The sequence below is a fragment of the Monosiga brevicollis genome, genomic scaffold (genome assembly GCF_000002865.3).
Source record: "Monosiga brevicollis MX1 MONBRscaffold_12 genomic scaffold, whole genome shotgun sequence".
Lineage (NCBI taxonomy): Eukaryota > Choanoflagellata > Craspedida > Salpingoecidae > Monosiga > Monosiga brevicollis.
In genome coordinates, this window is record NW_001865049.1 from 53,517 (window position 1) to 71,054 (window position 17,538).

Consider the following 17,538-nt stretch of genomic DNA (forward strand, 5'->3'; position numbering starts at 1 on the left):
GGTGCAGAGCACGCAAGAGCTGCGCGTTTCAGGGTCCCTGCTACTGTGTCTGTTTGCGTGGGTGGGCTGGTGAGACTCATAGAACCAGGCGTGATGGCCATGTACTCGCGCGCACCTCGCGATGTGTCCGGGGCGGTGCGGACAACAGCTCCCCATGTGGGTCCAGGCGTCTACGCAGCCCCGACCCGGGCGCTGCCCGCTCCTCAAGGTATACATGCTTCCAAACGCAACACCATCTGCTCAGCTCGTCATGGCCTGCCATGAGAGAGTCGGTTTTTTTGAGGGGGGTGCTGGCTGGTCCAGGAGGACAAACCCCAAATGAGCCGTGTGCCCGCCGTCTCCTCATTCACCCTTCTCATCACTTGATCAGGCGAAGGTTTTGCCCCTTTTGGATCCTTGCGCACCCGAAACACCATTTTTGCCGAAAACACCCATGAGGAACGGCCCTCGCCCAATGCATACGTGCCCCGCCTCTCACCACGTCAAGGCGTTTCCTTTGCTAGCCAGGTCGGTACCTTTGGGCCGCCCCGGCACTCCCATTTCTTCTCTGCCAAAGAATAATTTGAATGCAAACTCATATGCTGGCTGCGACCTTGTCTCTGTTCTCCATCTCACCCCCTTTACCGCCTTGGCGCTGTCACGCTTCAACAGACCCCTCGCTTCAAAGGTTATGAAACAGATTCGGTGCCTCCCGGCGTGTACGAAACGCGGCGCCCCATTGGGAAGACGACCAACGCCTCGGCCATCTCCATCAATGGCCGGCCCAAGCACACGCCGCGCATCAAGTTCACCCGCTCTGACCAAACCGCAAGCATCCCGCGCAAAGAGGAAGTATACGGCTATCACGTTGACAAGTCGGGCTCCCTTCGCCGAACCCGCCCCAAAGTACACGATGGTACCCAGCTTGGACCCGGTGATTACACTCCTCAAAACCTCAGCCTCTCCACCAACCGCACCATGCATGGCACCAAGTGGTCCAAACAGAGCCAGCGTCGCAGCCTACAGCTTGATGTGCGTGCTGGGCCCTCGCCTTCAGAATATACCGCCCCTCCCGCCATCGATGGTACCGCCCGCCAGCCCCATCCGCACGCCCTGGCCGCTGCCCCCTTTGCCACCTCCGCGTCCCGGCCGGCCAACAACGACCGCGTAATCGAAAATGAGCTTCGCCCTGACCCTAGTGCCTATACGCTACCCGATGACATTGCCCTGCGTACCCGCCGCCCTGAAAGCCGTGACCAGGTGTGTGCAGCACGCCCGTTTACACCACCACCGCCACAGCCCTATCTTGCCCTCCTTCGTACATCTAACCCCGCACTGACCCTCCTTGTTCCCCATCCGCATTAGCAATTCTTGACCACAAGTCAGCGATTCGTCGACCCCAAACCTCAGGCGCCTCCGCCGGGCGTGTACGACCCCGTTGTTCGCTCCCTCGAAGTCCTGGACCGTTCCAAACGCGTCGGCGAGGCCCCGTTCCTGCACACAGCCTCGCGTTTCGAGGAGCGAACCCCCATGACCCATGTTCCGCCCCCAAACCAATACCCCAGCATGTCGAGTAGCTTTGACAACAACCACACCGGCCCGTATCACATGACCCACGCCTTTAATTCAACCGGGGCCCGTGTCCAGCCGCTGTACAATCCATCCGCCCCTGAGGGACCCGCGCCAGGCGCTCACCATGCCGACATTGACGGCACCGGCTTCCGGCCCGCTACTGTTCATGGCAGCAACCATCACAACATGGTTCCTTTTGGAGTTTCGTCAGAGCGCTTTGCCGATAGCGGAGACGGCCTACCAGGCCCCGAATCGTATGTACCGCCCTCGGATCTGGGTCATCGCATGTCGCGAGGCTTTGGCCGAGGCAAGCGCACTGACCTGCCCCTGAGTAACAGTGCTGCTAATCCAGCCCCCAACACGTACACGGCCACAAACACCGGCCGTCGAACAACTGGGGGTGTGATTCCAACCACCCGCCGAGCCCCCATGGCCTCACCCTCCCTGGCCCCCGCGCCCGGCACATATTCAATCACAGCTGGCCCGATCGGCGACCCCATGAACAAGGTAGGTCCTCGGGCCTGACTGAATCCCTGAATCCAAGCCATGGTGACCACGGTCCCGAGTGTCCACTCCCTCCCTTGTGCGCGCGTGCTGCTTGATTGTCTTTCTCTCTCCTTTCCATCGCCTTTCCATAGAAGTCTTACAACGTACACTTTCAGCCGCGACCCACCCAATCACGCACCTCCACTCGGGCGTCGAGCCGTAACATGCGGCAAAATGTCTCTAAATCCAATGCTGTCTTGCAAGGCTCTCGTGCCGTTTCCCGCTAGCAGAGGATTGAGTGCTCGTCTATTTGTGTTTGCTTTGTTTGCTTGTTTTCTGACGAGCTTGCCTCCTGCCTCAGCCAAGGCCGTTATGTACAAGAACCTCTGCTGCCTGGTTTGTTGGTTTTTTTTTTTTCTTTTTTCGTATTTTGTTTTCGCGTGTCCTCCTTGAGGCACGACTCTGCGCGTTTCCTATCCGTTCTGCTTTGTATCTGCCCCTTATGCCTCGCCGAGACTAGTGGAATGTTGCTTTTGATCGGCCTTTGTGGCACCGAGTTTGCTGCTCTATAGTACCGCTGCCAATTGCCGTGTGCTGTGCTCTGTGTACCCCCCTCTTAATCGACTGATCGTCCCTACTACTTGTGACAAGACGTCCATAAATGACTGCAATTCATAAAAGCAAGCCGCATGTCAGGGATGCAGCTGCAAGGTCGTCAGATCGTCTCCGACAGGGGCTCGTACAAGCGCACGCTGTCCAAGGATAGGGGCAGCTGAAACTGGCGAGCAGCCAAAAGGGCCGCACCGTAGCCCGCAGTGACACAAAGACGAACGAGCTTAAGCTTGGGCAGGTCCAAAGGAGCCACAACCTCCTCGAAGCCGGCCTTGAGTAGCGGCCATGATTTGAATACAGACCCCTGGCACACAACCATCACTACACCACCAAACTGCGGCGAGATCTGGGGCCCGACTGCGCGAAGGTGGTAGCCTGTGATGGTGGCATCGTGAGCAACATGCGCCCTGTGGCCACTGGGCAGTCTCATGACAAGAACCACTCACCCATTTTACGGCCAGCCTCCTTGAAAACATGTTGTGCCAGGGCGTCCCCAGAGGCAGCCGCTAACATGACACGTTTGCAAACGGGTGATGCACCCCACGTGAGATGGCGTGTGGTCAGCATCTGCGTGCACAATGGTGCACAACACACACACACACACACACACACACACAGTCGTGCCACGCAGCGGGGAGCCAACCCCGGTATTGAATTCCGAGCAAAAGACCAACCTTGGCTCACGGTCACGGCAAACCGAGCAAAGTCGCTCTTGACAAACTTTGAATAAAAGTGGGGTAGCATGTCTTTCAGTGTATCCACCTAAACCAAACCAAAAATGGACAGCTGAGCGCCGGCATGCAGTCGCTTGCGGGTCACAAGAGTACAAACCTTGAAATAATCAAACATGGCTTGCTTTAGCGTTTCGTGCGATGCCGGTGGCTCATGCAGCTATGCGAGCACATATTTTGCCACAAGAAATAAGTTGTGCTCGACGAGACGATGGACGTCTTGATGAGGAAAGCGCCCAACCTTGTCTTCGGCGTCAAAGATGATTTTGACAGTGTCGTGGGCAATGTCAAAAGCTACGCCACGCCGATGAAAGGGTTTGGGTCAGCCACGCGCGATCACAGGCCAGTCATCAAGCAAGAATAAGCGCAAGATGGGCAGTTGTTCTGTGCCAACACGCACCCGAGGCTTCGTCGCCCATAAAGTGGCCCCAGCCACCACAGTTGGCAGAGGAGCCATCTGGGTTTATGAGGGTGCAGTTGCTACCCGTGCCCATAATCATGACGATGCCGCCATCGATGCATCCCGTGGCCACAGCACCATAGGTGTCGGTGCAGATGTGCCAATTGGAGCAGCCTTCGCTCGCATACTCGCGCTCAAAGTAGTCGCGAATGGCCTGCTGAGCTGCAGGCTGATCGGCGCCACTCATGCTGAGGCCCTGTGAGTGTCGTCGGCATCAAGAGGGAACATAATGTAAACAGCGCCAAGACAGCTGGAGAAGTAAAGCGGCGGGTGATCGTTTGAACTGCATTGACAAACCACTGAAAGGATTGGCGGGTGGCCGCATTGAGCCAGGCAGACTTGGAGCGCCTCATGAATGCGCTGACACACCACGGGTACCGTGTCCAGCTGCGAGAGTAGGTAGGCCAATGGTGAGGGTGCCCGGCATCAAAGCAACCATGTACTTCGAAGGAGAGTAAAAGGCCAGTCATCTCGCCGACAAAGAGAGGGAAAACCGGCATGCGGCACTTGCCCATTGGTTGGTGCCGGCAAATTCAATCTCGGCAAGTTTTTGTCCCTCGGCGGAAAGCAACACCATGGTCGAGTGCGTGCCTCCACTGTTGGCAAGAACGTGACACCACCATCATCACCACCACCACCACCACCAGAGGTGAGCAGAGGTCTAACAACATGGATGCTATCCTCAGAAACCCCAGCCTAAACAGTCGAAACGGACCCTTCAACGCCAACGTAAACCCCCGCCATGCTTGCACAAGCACTGGAAGGATTCAAAGCTCGCACTGTAAAAACAAATCACTCTATGGTGTCACACGACGAAGCGAGGCACAGATCAGACGGCACCTCACAAGCCACCTCACAAGCCAAGATCCAACCCAAGACATGGGAACCAACATGGCGTTCTCCTTCAGACCCATCGCGCATCAAACTTACAAGCACCGCCGCCGGTATCCGGTGTCGCCCGCTCGCCGCCAGTGCTCCCAACACCTCAAGATCGGAAATGACTGCCCCGCGCCAACCCGCCCAGATCCAACACAAACTCTATAACATCATCATTACCTACGTTACCTTCTTCATTATTATCTGCAATATCTTCCATCCCCTCTGCGTTTACTCAACGTGCACGACTTTCATCTTAGGCCAACTCGTCTGACAATCTAATTTCATCTGACATCTGGTTTGGAGTGATTTAAAAGAAGAGGGGTGTCAACCCACCACGCCATTCCCCTCCAATTTCACCACGGCGATACAAGTGGATTGCTTAAGGTGTTGTAAACTTGTCACACCCGCAGCCTCCTAAGCAAGCTGTGATACTGGAATTCTTGAATACACGCACTCGGTCCCCTACTCTCGCCTCTACCGAGCTGAGCTTCGTGAAGAGCTCGGCCCCGACGGCAGCGGCTCGCCCAGCGGCTCTTAAAAACCGGGGCCAGAGGCACGCTGCGAGCAAACGGCAGTTGCATCCATGTCTTGCGCTTCACATTGTGCCAAAAGACTCCTTCCTCCTTCTTTGGGATTGATCCTCCCCGGCAATTGAACCTCAATACCAAGCGCCTACCGTCTCTTTCGACCGTTAGAAGGGAAGCTCCCAACTCATCCGATTCGGCTACCTCTCGGGGAGGCGATGCGCCCATACGATCAATGGCAGCGGTGTTTCCCCGGCAGGACACCCCGATGGCTGGTTTCCCTTTCCCTTCTAGTTGATCGTGCACTGCCAGCCGTCCCTGCTTGCAAGTGACGGGCTTTGTCGGACCCGAGCACACCTTTTCCTTTCTTCCTCTCCAACTACCCCAACCTCCACTACACACGCCCGATCACTTTGAGAGCCAAGCCGTCAACACCCAAACTAGCCGACGAGAAGACTGTTGTGCGCCCGTATCCGTGCCCGTACCCGTGCCCGTACCCGTGGCCTCCTGCTCATCGTCCTTCTCCATCACACACACACACACGCACACACACACGCACACACACACGTGTGACTTTGCAGTGCGTAGCGTTTCCCTCAACTTCTGGCTACTTTTCTACATGTTCTCAAACCCCTAACCCTAAATAATCACACCTTTGAGTACATTTTTTCTTCATCTTCCTCTGATTTATCGTCATTTTCTCCCCTCGCTCTCATCAGAGCAAAAAACTCCTTGACATCCATCCTGATCTCACGCTCGCGGTCGTAACGGCAGCCGGCTCGCTCTTGGACCACAGTTTGCGCAGCTGGTCATCGCCTTTGACCTTGGATCACGTTGCTCTGTCCTCAGCCTGCTTTGTTTGCCGAGTTGAACCAGCCACAAATCTTGTCGATCTGAGTCAGTCACGCCACTCGAGGCCCGATAGATTTCGCCAGGTCTGCTTGCTTTCTTGTGCGACCGCTCGCTTCAACTGTGTATCGGCATTACAGGCATCACAAGATGCAGGCTCTCCTGACATCATACCAAGCCAAAGTCGACGCATACACGCGTGCGCGTCATCCAGCTGCCCTCATCGTTTGCCCTTGTACGTCTGCACTCTCAGGGCCTGCGGGCGTTTTTGCGTTTGTTGCCCCAATCGACTCTTGGGAGCTGGCGATGGCCTGGGGTCGTCTTGCAGTGCGACGCGCTGCTGCTGCCGTCAACCCATGCCTGAGGTGCTCGCGCCCCCTACCACGCGTGCAAGGCCTGCAGTCGCGCCACCTGCTCCACACTTTTCCCGCGATCGGCCATTTTACTGATGCCGCGGGCAAGCTTGAGAATCACGACCGTTTCTGCTTGGTCCACACCGAGCCGCTGACGTTTGCCGCCGTCTTTGGTGCGTGCTGGGTGCCCATCTGAATTGTGCATTCAATGCTGCGTTTGCTTGTTGTCATCCTCCCCCTTTCTCTCTCGCTCGTTTGCCTTTTCCTGATAACATTGGTCCCAGATCTCTTTGTCTCGCTCTCATGCCGCTCACCTGCCTCCTCAATGGTCCACGTTGCTTGCTCTGGTGGGCGTAGATGGACACGGGGGCGATGCTGTCGCCCAGCTCGCCGCAGACCATTTCGAGCATCAGCTTACGTCTTTGACGCCACCGTTACAGGAGACACCGCCGGCCCTGCTGCTGCGTATCCTTCAGGACATTGGTGCACAATGGGATGAACTCTACGCCCAGCACGGCTTGCGCGCCGGCACCACAGCCACGTGTGCCATAGTGCGGGACGATGCCCTTTATCTCGCTCAGGTGGGCGATAGCCAGGCCCTTCTTTATCGTGACAACGAGCTGCGACCTGTGACGCCATCCCATCGCCCCGAGGACCCGGACGAGGAAGCCCGCATCCTGGCTGCGGGAGGACGCATCACCTGGCGCGGGACGCCGCGCGTCAATGGCGACCTCAGCATGACTCGAGCGCTGGGTGCGTGCCACCTTCGAGCAGCGGGCGTCATCTCAGACCCAGCATTGGTCAGCCTGGAACTTCACCAGGACGATGCCTTCTTGTGCTTGGCCACGGACGGCGTGCTCGACGTTGTCTTGCCTCAAGAAATTGTGGCACTGTGCCAGCAAAGCGGTTCACCCGAAGCCGCCGCCAAAGCCATTGGCGAGCTGGCTCTTGCGTATGGCTCCCCGGACAATACCACCGTCCTAATTCTGCCACTTGCAGGCTGGCACGCCTTTCAAAAGCGCCCGCCCATCTCCCTGCCTGTTCGCAACCTCGCCCGCCGCACCTCGTAGTTTCAGCTAGCTTGTGCGTCTTCCACGCGCCATCTTCTCCGAAAACAGGGCCAGGCCTTGTCGCCCAACTTAGTTCAGCTCGCCAGGCTGCATGTTCGTCCCGTCTCACCCCTTGGATTTTTTTTTTTATCCTGTTGTGTTGCCGTCCCCTCCGTTTTACCTTGGTTGTGGATCCTCCCCTACCAAACCAAACGATTCGAACGCCAATTCTCCCTTTCTTCTTTTTCAGAAAACAACAACGCAAGTTGCTCACAAAGGCGAGAGGAAAAGGGGGAGCAGGAAAGGTCGAGAGGGAAAGGCAAGCGACTAGGATGGGGTGGTGCGAGCGTCTCTCTTCTCTTCTCTCTTCTATTCTCTCTTCTCTCTTGAACTCTCTCTCTCTCTCTCTCTCTCTCTCTCTCTCTTCTCTCTTGAACTCTCTCTCTCTCTCTCTCTTGAACTCTCTCTTCTCTCTTTCTCATTTTTTTTTTTTTTTGAAAAGGAAACCTTTGATGATGATGTTACGCTGGGCCAAGGGGGTGGCGCGATTGCCGCGCGCTCGGGCGGTGGCGGTCTCCTTGCGGGGTGTTTCTCGATACCAGAGTACGGCAGTGGCTGCCGCGGTGGCAGGAAGTCAAAATCAAAGCGGCCGACGTGTCGATGGGCGCTGGATCGGTGCCGCGCTGGCCGCCCTTGTACGTTGATGTCATCAGGCACCCCTGAGCCTGCCAAGCTCGGTTGGGTCCCAGTGGTGCTGAGCGATCGTTCCTCTGATGCAGCCAGCCTTGGCGTGCATGTGTGTGCTGACATGGTTTTTTTTCCATGCAAATGAAAACGGCAATCACAGGTCACAGGTGCCCTTGCGCCCCAAGCCTTGCTGGAAGAGGCCTCGGCAAAGAGCGAAGGCGATAAAGACAGTGGCAGCAATGGGTACGCATGCCGTCTGACTCCATGAGATATGAACATCCCTTGGCCCCGGTGTTGGGCGGCTCCTGTGACAATGATAACTCTGTACTTGGAGCTAGCTCTCGAGTGCCCACAACCACTGACCCGACATCTTGGTTTTTTTCTTGTGTATATGTGTGTGTTGGGTTGCTTTCGCAGCTTCCGTGACCGAACCATCTCCGAGTACGAAGATCGCATCCGCTACTACAGTGAACCCAACAAGGTCTTTCGCTACTTTGCCACCGTCGAAATTGATGGGGTCGTCTACATGCGTCCCGAAGACTTTGTGCGCGCCGTAACCCCCGGCCAACGGCAACCCACTGGTCTGTCCAAACGTAGTTCCTGGCTGTGTGGTGCTGTTCATCTCGTCCGACACAATGCCAACCTCACTCCAAAGCGCATATGCACATTCACCCAAGAGTCTCACTGGGCTTTGACCCTTAATCCGCATCCCAACCGACAGAACTGGGCCTGGACATCTTCGAGAAAAAGGGCTCTCACTTTGGCTCTGTCACCTCCTCGAGCGTCAAACGCCCGCTCTTTGCGCACAACGATCAGGGTGAGCGAAACATGTCCCACAGCATAACGCCCATCATTTCACATTTGATCTCGTCACCAAGCCCCCTCACTCGATCCTACCGAGCAGGAGAGCTGAACCGAGACAAGGATGCTGGCTTGATCTCCTATGAAGAATTTTTATTCCTGTTGACCGCGCTGTCGTCACCGCCGCGCCAGTTTGAGCTGGCCTTTAAGATGTTTGATCTTGACGGCAATGGCGTTGTGGACCTGGTGGAATTTGCGCAGGTGCAACAGGCTGTCCAGGCCAAGCATCCTGTCGGCAAGCGCCTTCCCATGACCGACTGCGGTCTGGTCAACGCGGACGTGCTCCAACGCAGCCCCATGCTACAGCGGGTACGTTTGAGGTGCAAACCACACCTTGCGACAGTCACTGTTCAGCACTTGACTCACAAGACGTGGATGGGCGGCTCTGTGCTTGCAGTTTTTTGGCTCCCGTGGCAACAAGAAGCTCACCTTTGAGGCCTTTCGCCAATTCATGGATGAGTCAGTGCCTTGGCCGCCAGCAAACCATGGTCGCTCCCTGCCCCATGTTCATGTTGAAACTGTGTGCAAAGAGATGGGTACAGAGCTCACCGCCATGTGGTTGGATGCAACCGTGCGCTTTCTCATATCTCAGGGTCCAAGAGGACATTTTGCGCCTTGACTTTATCCGCTCAAACGCGGGTGCCACGGACGCCCTGGTCATGTCCCAGGTTCGTCTGAGCATACGCTGGTTTGTTGGGCCCACCTGCGCCTGGCCCGCGGCTCACACGCAAACCCCCGCCATTTGGTTTCTTCGTGACAGGCACGCTTTGCAAGGTTACTTTTGCGATACACGCGCATGCGCAACAACGAGGTGGCAGCGCACGTCAGCCGCCTGGACCCCGAAGACAAGGTACCGTCAGACCGCCCGACTCCTGCCCCAGTTTTGGTTCCAAACTCGTTGCTTTGCACTCATCCCAAGCAACAAAATTCTCCTGGTTTGACGCATGTCGTGCTGATGTTTGCTTTTGGTTGCTTCCCTTTCCTCTTGTTGTTTTGAAAGACGCCCATCAAGTATGAGCAGGCCCACAAATTTTTCAAGTGCATGCGCCGAGTGGACGACTTGGAGTTGGCTTTGGCGCTGTATCACGCCTCTGGCTCGGGTGTGGGTCCCGAAGAGTTGACAAAGGCCATTCGCGTGGCCACGGAGATTGAGCTTGATGCCTCGTTTGTCAAATTTCTCTTTGATCTTTTTGACCAAGATGGTACGTTGATCGAACGATTGGCTTTGATTTCGAGCCGGAGTGTGCAAAGCGAGGTGATGCACTTGTGGGTTTGGCGCCCGGTGGCTATCGAGGAGGGGCTTGTTCCTGGTGCCTCTTCATCGGCTTTTGAATGGTACTGGGGTCGTGTGGATACATGGCTTACACAGGCGATGGGCAGCTCTCCGAGGTGGAGTTTATCAAGGTGATGAAGGATGCTCGCTCGCGCGGGCTCAACAAGGTACGAGCGCATGAATGTTACTTTGAGGAGGGATGCGCTGTGGTCATGCGCCCGGCGTGGCCGTGCAATCGCACCTCTGCTCATCGGGCGCCTGGCATATGTGTAGACCAAGAACTTGCCCGTGGACCGGCTGTCCGTGGGCTTTAGCGCGCTGCTCACCTGCTTGAAGCAGCAGGTCGCAGCGGGCATGTCTGAGCTGCGCCAAGCTTCCTCTTAGAGTGCTAAAGGCCAGCTATAGCGAGCACGTCTAACCGCATCAATCTTGGCAAGAGCCTTTCACAGCAAGACGCACAGCAGCGTTTGAAACCGCTCAGACTCGGTTGTCGGTCCATCCAGGCGCATGTTCAGTATAAATTGGCTGTGTCTTCGTGTGCTCGCTGTCTGCCTCGGCTTCTGTTTTGTTTTATTTTTTGTGATTGTTATGTTATATTCTCACATTTTTTTTTTCTTTTGAAAGGATCAGGCAAGGGCGCTCACTCTGGCGCATGCTTTGCCTTGCTTGTACACACACCACTTGCACACGCGATGGCACTTGGCAAATTTATCGGTGCTGACTGAATGTTCTCTCCCCCTCTCACCCTTTCTTCACGTCTCTTCCACTCTACGTCCCTTGATCTCATAACTTGAAGTTTTGCTTTCAAGAGACATGGACCAAGCATATGTGGGGCCTGGCGAGCGAAACCCGACCCACGGGTGCATTTTCAAGGGCAGGAGCAGCTGGCGATGATTGCCCAGGGGATCATGTGCAAGACCAGATCTGGCCAGCCCTGAATCTGATTGTATTTTTGCATCCACCATCGGCGCAAAGCGGCAGGCTGATCTGACGAAAATCAGCACCAATCGCATGCGCGTGTACAAGTGGAAGCCGCCGGTGCGCGGCCACATTATGCGGAATCGGATCGCCCAGAAAGGGTCATCGGCACCATCACCATCACATCATCTTGTCCACCCTGACATGGCCTCCAACCCATCGGCGCGATTTTCAAATAAATTTACAAATTGAGCAGGACACTCCGACACCACCTCCTGTGATGGCCCGTTGCATTGTTTCAACTCGTTTACTCACTGTTCCCAGAGCCTCGGGCGCTGCCGCTTCCGACCCAGGAGCTCAAAGCAGGGGGGTGATCCCTCGCCGCTCCCTTCCCTAAGGCGGCGGTCGCCGAGTTGGTTGGAGCTGAATTGTCAGACATTGTGATTGTGTCACTTGGTAGCAAAGTGGAAGAAAGGGGGCGGTCGAAGGGTCGATCCCAAATGGCAGTGGCAGTGAGCGAGGTCAAGTGGCCATGGGCAGGAGCCAGTGACAGTGGGCGGTGGCGGTCGCATCTGGCCAAGTGGTGGCAGGAGATGCCGAGATGCCTGGTCGAGGAGATTCAGAAGCACCTCTCTCAACCTTTGGCATCAACGACTTCAACGCCCCCTCATAGGAGATGATCCTTGTTTGACGTGTTGTTACGACTTGCAAACACCTCATAAACATTCCTTTTTTTTTTGCTCTCTCTCTAAATCTCTCTCTCTAAATCTCTCTCTCTAAATCTCTCCAAATCTCTCTAAATCTCTCTAAATCTCTCTCTCTCTCTCTCTCTCTCTCTCTCTCTCTCTCTCTCTCTCTCTCTCTCTAAATCTCTCTCTCTCTAAATCTCTCTCTCTCTCTCTCTCTCTCTCTCTCTCTCTCTCTCTCTCTCTCTCTCTCTCTCTCTCTCTCTCTCTCTCTCTCTCTAATTTTTTGGATGCAAAGGTCAGTGAGGACTTGTTTCATGATTTTTTGGGGTCAAAAACGGCAGCGCGCGCTGGTCGGGGTTCGCATTGATTATAGCATTAAAGGCAAGGGAGGGCCATGGACGGCACGTCTGGGACTCGGATAGCAGGGGCCACTGAGTCGGGGCGGACAACGCCGAGGAATGAAATGGGTTTCAAAGTGTGTGTGATCGTGGCGCAACAACGTCTCATCAATCACCTTTCGCGTGCCTCTGGCCGGGCTGCTGACGGGGTCTCTGGGTAAAAGGCAGATTTCAAAGACCAGCTCTGGTGTGGCTCTTTCATCCTTTTCGGACGGATATTGACGTGGGCCAAGGCTGGGCTGGAAAGTGTCGGGGCCGACACCGAGCAAGAGTGAGTTCAAGGCCATCGGGGATTGCCCCCTTGCAGTCTTGCGCCTGCAACACGGCACTTGCTCCTTGGTGCTCGTGAAAGCGTGTGGTGTGGTGTGGTTCCGTGGCGTCGACCAGACGATCGCATCGCATCGCATCGCATCGCCTTGTCTTCCCGTGGTGTATTTTGCTGATCGTTAACACAATGGTCCTTCCTGTCTGGGTCATCACACCATCCACATCCCACTCCGCCTCGGTGCGCGAGCGTTGCCCATCTCACTCTTTCCCACTCTCTCCCCTCGACAGCCCTTTGGCCCTTTGCGCATCTTGGCTATCAACCTGCCGCCACCCACCCCAATACGTTTCGCCTGCCACCACCCTTTTGTCAGTGCACCGGCGCGCGCGCTTGCATCTCGAGTTGCCAACGCCTGCCACCACTTCATCGGATCTGTATTTCTCCGTTCCCCTGCCTCACATCTCTCTTGCACGTTCAGGAGGGCTTGGCACTTCTTCCCGGGAATTCAACGAGCCTGAGCTCCAGCACTGGGCGCCACAGCGCTGCCATCATCACACTCGCCAAGCTCATCGCCGGATGCCATCAGCGCCATGAGTTTCTTCTTGTATGTACAGTAGCTCCCCACCCGCCTGCTCCAAACCCAACAGACTTGGCCTCGGGCCAGAATGACCCAGGCCCATCTCCACCCCCAATCTGTCATGGCCACCCCCACCCTTTGCTTCAATGTCATTTTTCTCTATTTATCCAATCTGCCCATGTCACCAAGTGACGGGGGGAAATTGTCACTCGCATGTCACCCCACTTTGCCGGACACTGGCGTTGCCATCCCACCTACACGCCTACACGCCTACACCCACGCGCTTGCACTTGCACACCGCCTTCTGGGGCTGCCAGCAACCCATGCCCTTCCCACGCCACCATTTCAACTCAACCCCGACAATTTGTTTCCTGCGAATCATCGCGGCCTGCCGTGGCCCTGATCTCGCTACACATCCACTCGCGCCGCGCACCCAAAGATGGGCAAACACACGTCACATTCACTCATCACGATTGGGCATCGTGTTTGGTCCTGGTGCAGCAAGGGCCAGAAAACCTTCAAGCCCAAGAAGAACATCCCCGAGGGCACCAAGCAGCATGATCTCAAGAAATACGTCGACGCCACCCTTGGCGCTGGCAACCTGCGAGCTGCTGTTCGTCTGCCCGAAGGCGAAGACCTCGATGAGTGGATTGCCGTCAACAGTGCGTACCGACCCCCCTCCCGCCAGACATGTCACGTCGCTGATCCGCTAACCTTCACCCAACCACCCCATGCTCACGTTGTTCTTGCTTCCTCAGCCGTCGATTTCTTCAATCAGATCAACATTCTTTACGGGACCATCACAGAGTTTTGCACCCGCGAAAGCTGTCCCATCATGTCTGCCGGCCCAAAGTCTGTTGATGACCCATCGCTGCAGCCTTGCCTCGCAGGCTGCCAATGCCAGATCAAAGTTCCTGCCGCCTAGCGCTCATCAAACTGATGCATCGCGTGCTTCTAGATATGAGTATCAATGGGCCGATGGTGTCAACGTGAAACGGCCCATCCGCTGCTCCGCACCAGAGTATATTGACTTTTTGATGACCTGGGTACAAGCCCAGCTCGATGACGAATCAATCTTCCCCTCCAAGGTAAGGTGCTTTTTTTTTTTTTTTTTTTTTTTTTTTTTTTTTTTTTTCCACACCAAAGACGCCATAGACACAGCGTCTTGATCTAGAGCTGGGTCGTGCTCTCTGCTCGTGCGCTCACCATCGAAATGCGCGCTATCCATGGATCACACGCTAGATTGGCGCCCCCTTTCCCAAGGACTTTTTGGTGCTAGTCAAGGCTATCCTCAAGCGCCTCTACCGTGTCTACGCTCACATGTACCATTCTCACTTTAACAAGGTGCGAGTGTCGTCGACCCACCGCCATGCCTGCCCTGACGCCCGCATGTGCTCTGTGGATTTTGAGTGAATTCACGGCGTGTTTTCCCGCATAGATTGTTGCGTTGGGTGAGGAGCCTCACCTAAACACGTCCTTCAAGCACTTTATCTACTTTGTCAAAGAGTTCAACTTGGTGGAGCCTCGGGAATTGGCGCCTATGCAGGAGCTGATTGATCGTTTGCTGGAGAAGGACAGGCTTAAGGAGGAACAGGCAGCGGCAACAGAAGAAGCCTAAGCACCCATGCGCGTGACACGGACTCTGTTTTTTATGGTGGATACAAAGGAGATGCTTCTCCCTGATTCTCGCAGAGGGATTCCGATTATGTCGGTTGCTGGACGTCATTGACACTCTCCTCTCCACATGTGCAGCCTCGCTGATCTAGTTTTCTCCTGCATTTTGCTTGGGTTTGGTTTTTTTTTTTTCCTCTTTCATCTTTTTTCTCGCCCGTCTCTGCTGCCAGTGTTGTGCCTCAGTCGTGGCCGCACACTTGCGCGATGCTGCGCCAATCTGCTCTGTACTTGGCCGCGTGATGGTTGTGTCATGTGCTTGTTCTCGTTTTATGTTTTTTTTGTTCTGTTTTGTTTTTGTCGCATAGAGATGCAAGACTCGTTTAAGCTTTTTTTTCTCATTAGCTCCTATCTTCTCTTGTCTGGTTTCGTCTATATTGCTTTTTTCCCCTGCCTGCCACTTTCAACCCTTCTGTCCTGTCCTGACATTTTCTTTCTGCTCTTAATCGAACTTTCAACAGCCATCTCTTGAGTATTTATTCAATCATCAGCATCATTAGTCTGCAATTGAGGAAGAGGCATATTAAACAAAGCACACTTGTGCCGATACGTTCGAGTGCGGCCCTGACTCACTCCCTGTCGATCCGTGTGTATTGCGCGCGCGCCCTCTCTCTCCCTCTCTCTCCCTCTCTCTCTCTCTCTCTCTCTCTCTCTCTCTCTCTCTCTCTCGTTCTCTCGATCTGGTCCACTTTTAATGTTATTACCAAAAGCATCATGGGCAAGCTAACAACGAGCGTCATGGCGACGCCGTTGGTGGACAAACAAGGGCGATGCGGTCACGTCAGCAAAGATGGCATTGCCGTGCCGTTGCCGCAGTGGTGTAGGCGAGTCAAACTGAGGGCGCAGGGGTGGCACGGGCTGAGCTGCACGGTGGGCTGCGCTCCTGCCCCCCATAAAAGAGGCACTGAGAGAGGTATTGAGCCCGCTGGGCTTGCCAGCGGGACTCTGCACCAGAGAAGAAGAAGGGGCCACGTCACCTCGACGACTCAGCTGCAGCTTTGATGGTGTGACCATTGGCTGCGGCGGCGATTCCTGGAGCATGGCACCTCGGCGGGTAGTGAACGAGGCCGGGGCACGAGCGTGGTCGCGGCGCACGGACGCAGCAATGCGCTGCCCGAGCTCAGCAGTGACCGAGGCTGAAAGGGCGTGTGTAACGCGCGCGGGCGTTGCGCGTGGGGAGCGGTCAGCCTCGTTCATGAGCACGGATGGGCGTCGTGGCCCAAGATCCGATTTCCAAAACCGGGCGTGCATTTGACCGTAGAGCCCCAGCTGAGCCACGATCAAGCCCGTGGCGGCCAAAACGAGGTGTTGAGGATACGAACGCGCGCCTTGCACGCTCTGAGACGCGACCAATGTGAGGTAGCAGGCAAGCACCAGCACGGTGGCACCGCGAGCCAGATAATACCGACGACTGAGCCAGAGTGGTTGTGTGGCCTTACTCTGAGCCATTGACTTGTGTGGGGTCAAAGCTTGCCCAAAGCCGATCCCTGACAAGCCTGTCGCCCGTTTAAGTGCGGTGCGTAAGGATCGTGACCCTCCCAATGCCAGTCGAGCCGTCTCTTTTCCAATGCTGCCCGAGTGGTGAGCGCCATACTGCCCACCGGGCAGGAGGCGCTCGTCCACGAAGATGAACAGAAGGAGGGGCCAAAGACGTGACTGGGCCAGCGTGTCGGGCCAGGCGCGAGCACCGAGAAGAGCCAGGGCACTCAAGGCGAGGTAAAGACAGGAAACGGCGAGCAGGTGGAGCCCGAGATGTTGCAGGAGGGCCAGGGTGCAGACGGCCAGGGCCAATTCGAGGGTGCGCCACAAAAGAAGAAGGAGGCGTCGTCGATCAAGAGCCGGGGCCACGGCCATGACTTGAAGGCGGGCGTCGTGTGAGGCCAAGTCCCAGGCAGTCACGGTCCACGCCAGGGGGAGGAGCGCGGCAGCGAGGCGCAGTCCGCGAAGGGTGGCGCTGGTTGCAAGATCGGCGCGGACAAGGAATGAAAGGGCGAGTTGAGGTAAGCCCTTGGAGATGGCATCCATAGCAGCAGGTGAGGACTGCAGGAAGAAGGGGTGCAGGGTCATGTAGGTTGGATGCTGGTAGGCCTGCGCTAGCTCAAAGTAGGGATGGAGGCGCAGGAGAATTAACAGGCGGTGGCACCAGCCAGCGTCGCGAAGCTGTGTGCGAAAGGTGGTGAGCTGCAGCAAGCCTGGCAGGAACATGAGCGCCAGCTGTAGGGGCAGCCACCAGGCAACCGGCGGGACGTGTGCAGGCGCTTCAAAGGTCGAGACGTGGAACAGTGGGCCACAAGAGCTGAGAAGCAGGCCATAGTCAGCCAGAGTTTCGGGTAGATAAATGGCCGTTGACAGTGCCAGTTTGTAGAGAGCGCGCTGCGTGCGCTGACCAGCCGCCGAGCCTTCGGTGCGCGTCGAATGCGACTCGCGGTCATGCAGAGCTGGCGAGGTCTTTGAGGGTAAAGCCGCCGTGTTGGGCGTGTTCTCTGTGACATTTGCGTGATGCGCAGCCTCGGTTGCCGATGCTGGCAGCGCAGCTGAAGCAGATGCCACCATGGTCGAGGACGTCGGCTCGTCGGGCTTGGCATGCTTTTGGGGAGAGGCGCGCTTGGGCGAGGTCCGCTGCTTGGGCGAGCCCTTGCCTCGATTCTTGCCCATGACGTCGGCTTTGCTGCTGCGTCGCCGACGAACCAGCCGAGTGGCCAAGC

At 56.1% G+C, this 17,538-nt stretch overlaps 5 protein-coding genes across 5 annotated transcripts; 3 read left to right on the forward strand and 2 right to left on the reverse strand.

Annotated features, from left to right (window-relative positions):
* Nucleotides 1–93: 93 nt before the first annotated feature.
* On the forward strand, nucleotides 94–2,673 carry MONBRDRAFT_37268 (uncharacterized protein; the record flags this gene model as incomplete). Its single annotated transcript, XM_001746235.1, has 5 exons — nucleotides 94–208; nucleotides 371–507; nucleotides 652–1,239; nucleotides 1,345–2,058; nucleotides 2,190–2,673. 5 exons carry the CDS (start codon nucleotides 94–96, stop codon nucleotides 2,322–2,324), a joined length of 1,689 nt encoding a protein of 562 aa, XP_001746287.1. The 3' UTR covers nucleotides 2,325–2,673.
* Nucleotides 2,674–3,075: 402 nt separating this feature from the next.
* MONBRDRAFT_25864 (uncharacterized protein) lies at nucleotides 3,076–4,027 on the reverse strand (the record flags this gene model as incomplete). The annotated part of the gene is made up of 5 exons (XM_001746351.1): nucleotides 3,076–3,216; nucleotides 3,334–3,411; nucleotides 3,481–3,540; nucleotides 3,622–3,674; nucleotides 3,781–4,027. The coding sequence occupies 5 exons, from the start codon at nucleotides 4,025–4,027 to the stop codon at nucleotides 3,076–3,078; spliced, it is 579 nt and encodes a 192-aa protein (XP_001746403.1).
* Nucleotides 4,028–7,826: 3,799 nt separating this feature from the next.
* MONBRDRAFT_32612 (uncharacterized protein) lies at nucleotides 7,827–10,828 on the forward strand (the record flags this gene model as incomplete). Its single annotated transcript, XM_001746236.1, has 11 exons — nucleotides 7,827–8,097; nucleotides 8,208–8,290; nucleotides 8,342–8,424; nucleotides 8,599–8,762; nucleotides 8,903–9,351; nucleotides 9,440–9,501; nucleotides 9,635–9,710; nucleotides 9,803–9,892; nucleotides 10,043–10,244; nucleotides 10,412–10,482; nucleotides 10,589–10,828. 11 exons carry the CDS (start codon nucleotides 7,827–7,829, stop codon nucleotides 10,697–10,699), a joined length of 1,662 nt encoding a protein of 553 aa, XP_001746288.1. The 3' UTR covers nucleotides 10,700–10,828.
* Nucleotides 10,829–12,494: 1,666 nt separating this feature from the next.
* On the forward strand, nucleotides 12,495–15,296 carry MONBRDRAFT_35182 (uncharacterized protein). The gene is made up of 7 exons (XM_001746237.1): nucleotides 12,495–12,591; nucleotides 12,876–13,189; nucleotides 13,664–13,824; nucleotides 13,921–14,014; nucleotides 14,121–14,250; nucleotides 14,405–14,506; nucleotides 14,601–15,296. Exons 2-7 carry the CDS (start codon nucleotides 13,176–13,178, stop codon nucleotides 14,778–14,780), a joined length of 681 nt encoding a protein of 226 aa, XP_001746289.1. The 5' UTR covers nucleotides 12,495–12,591; nucleotides 12,876–13,175; the 3' UTR covers nucleotides 14,781–15,296.
* Nucleotides 15,297–15,321: 25 nt separating this feature from the next.
* Nucleotides 15,322–17,488, reverse strand: MONBRDRAFT_32614 (uncharacterized protein; the record flags this gene model as incomplete). Its single annotated transcript, XM_001746352.1, has 2 exons — nucleotides 15,322–15,556; nucleotides 15,597–17,488. 2 exons carry the CDS (start codon nucleotides 17,486–17,488, stop codon nucleotides 15,403–15,405), a joined length of 2,046 nt encoding a protein of 681 aa, XP_001746404.1. The 3' UTR covers nucleotides 15,322–15,402.
* Between the last annotated feature and the right edge of the window lie 50 nt (nucleotides 17,489–17,538).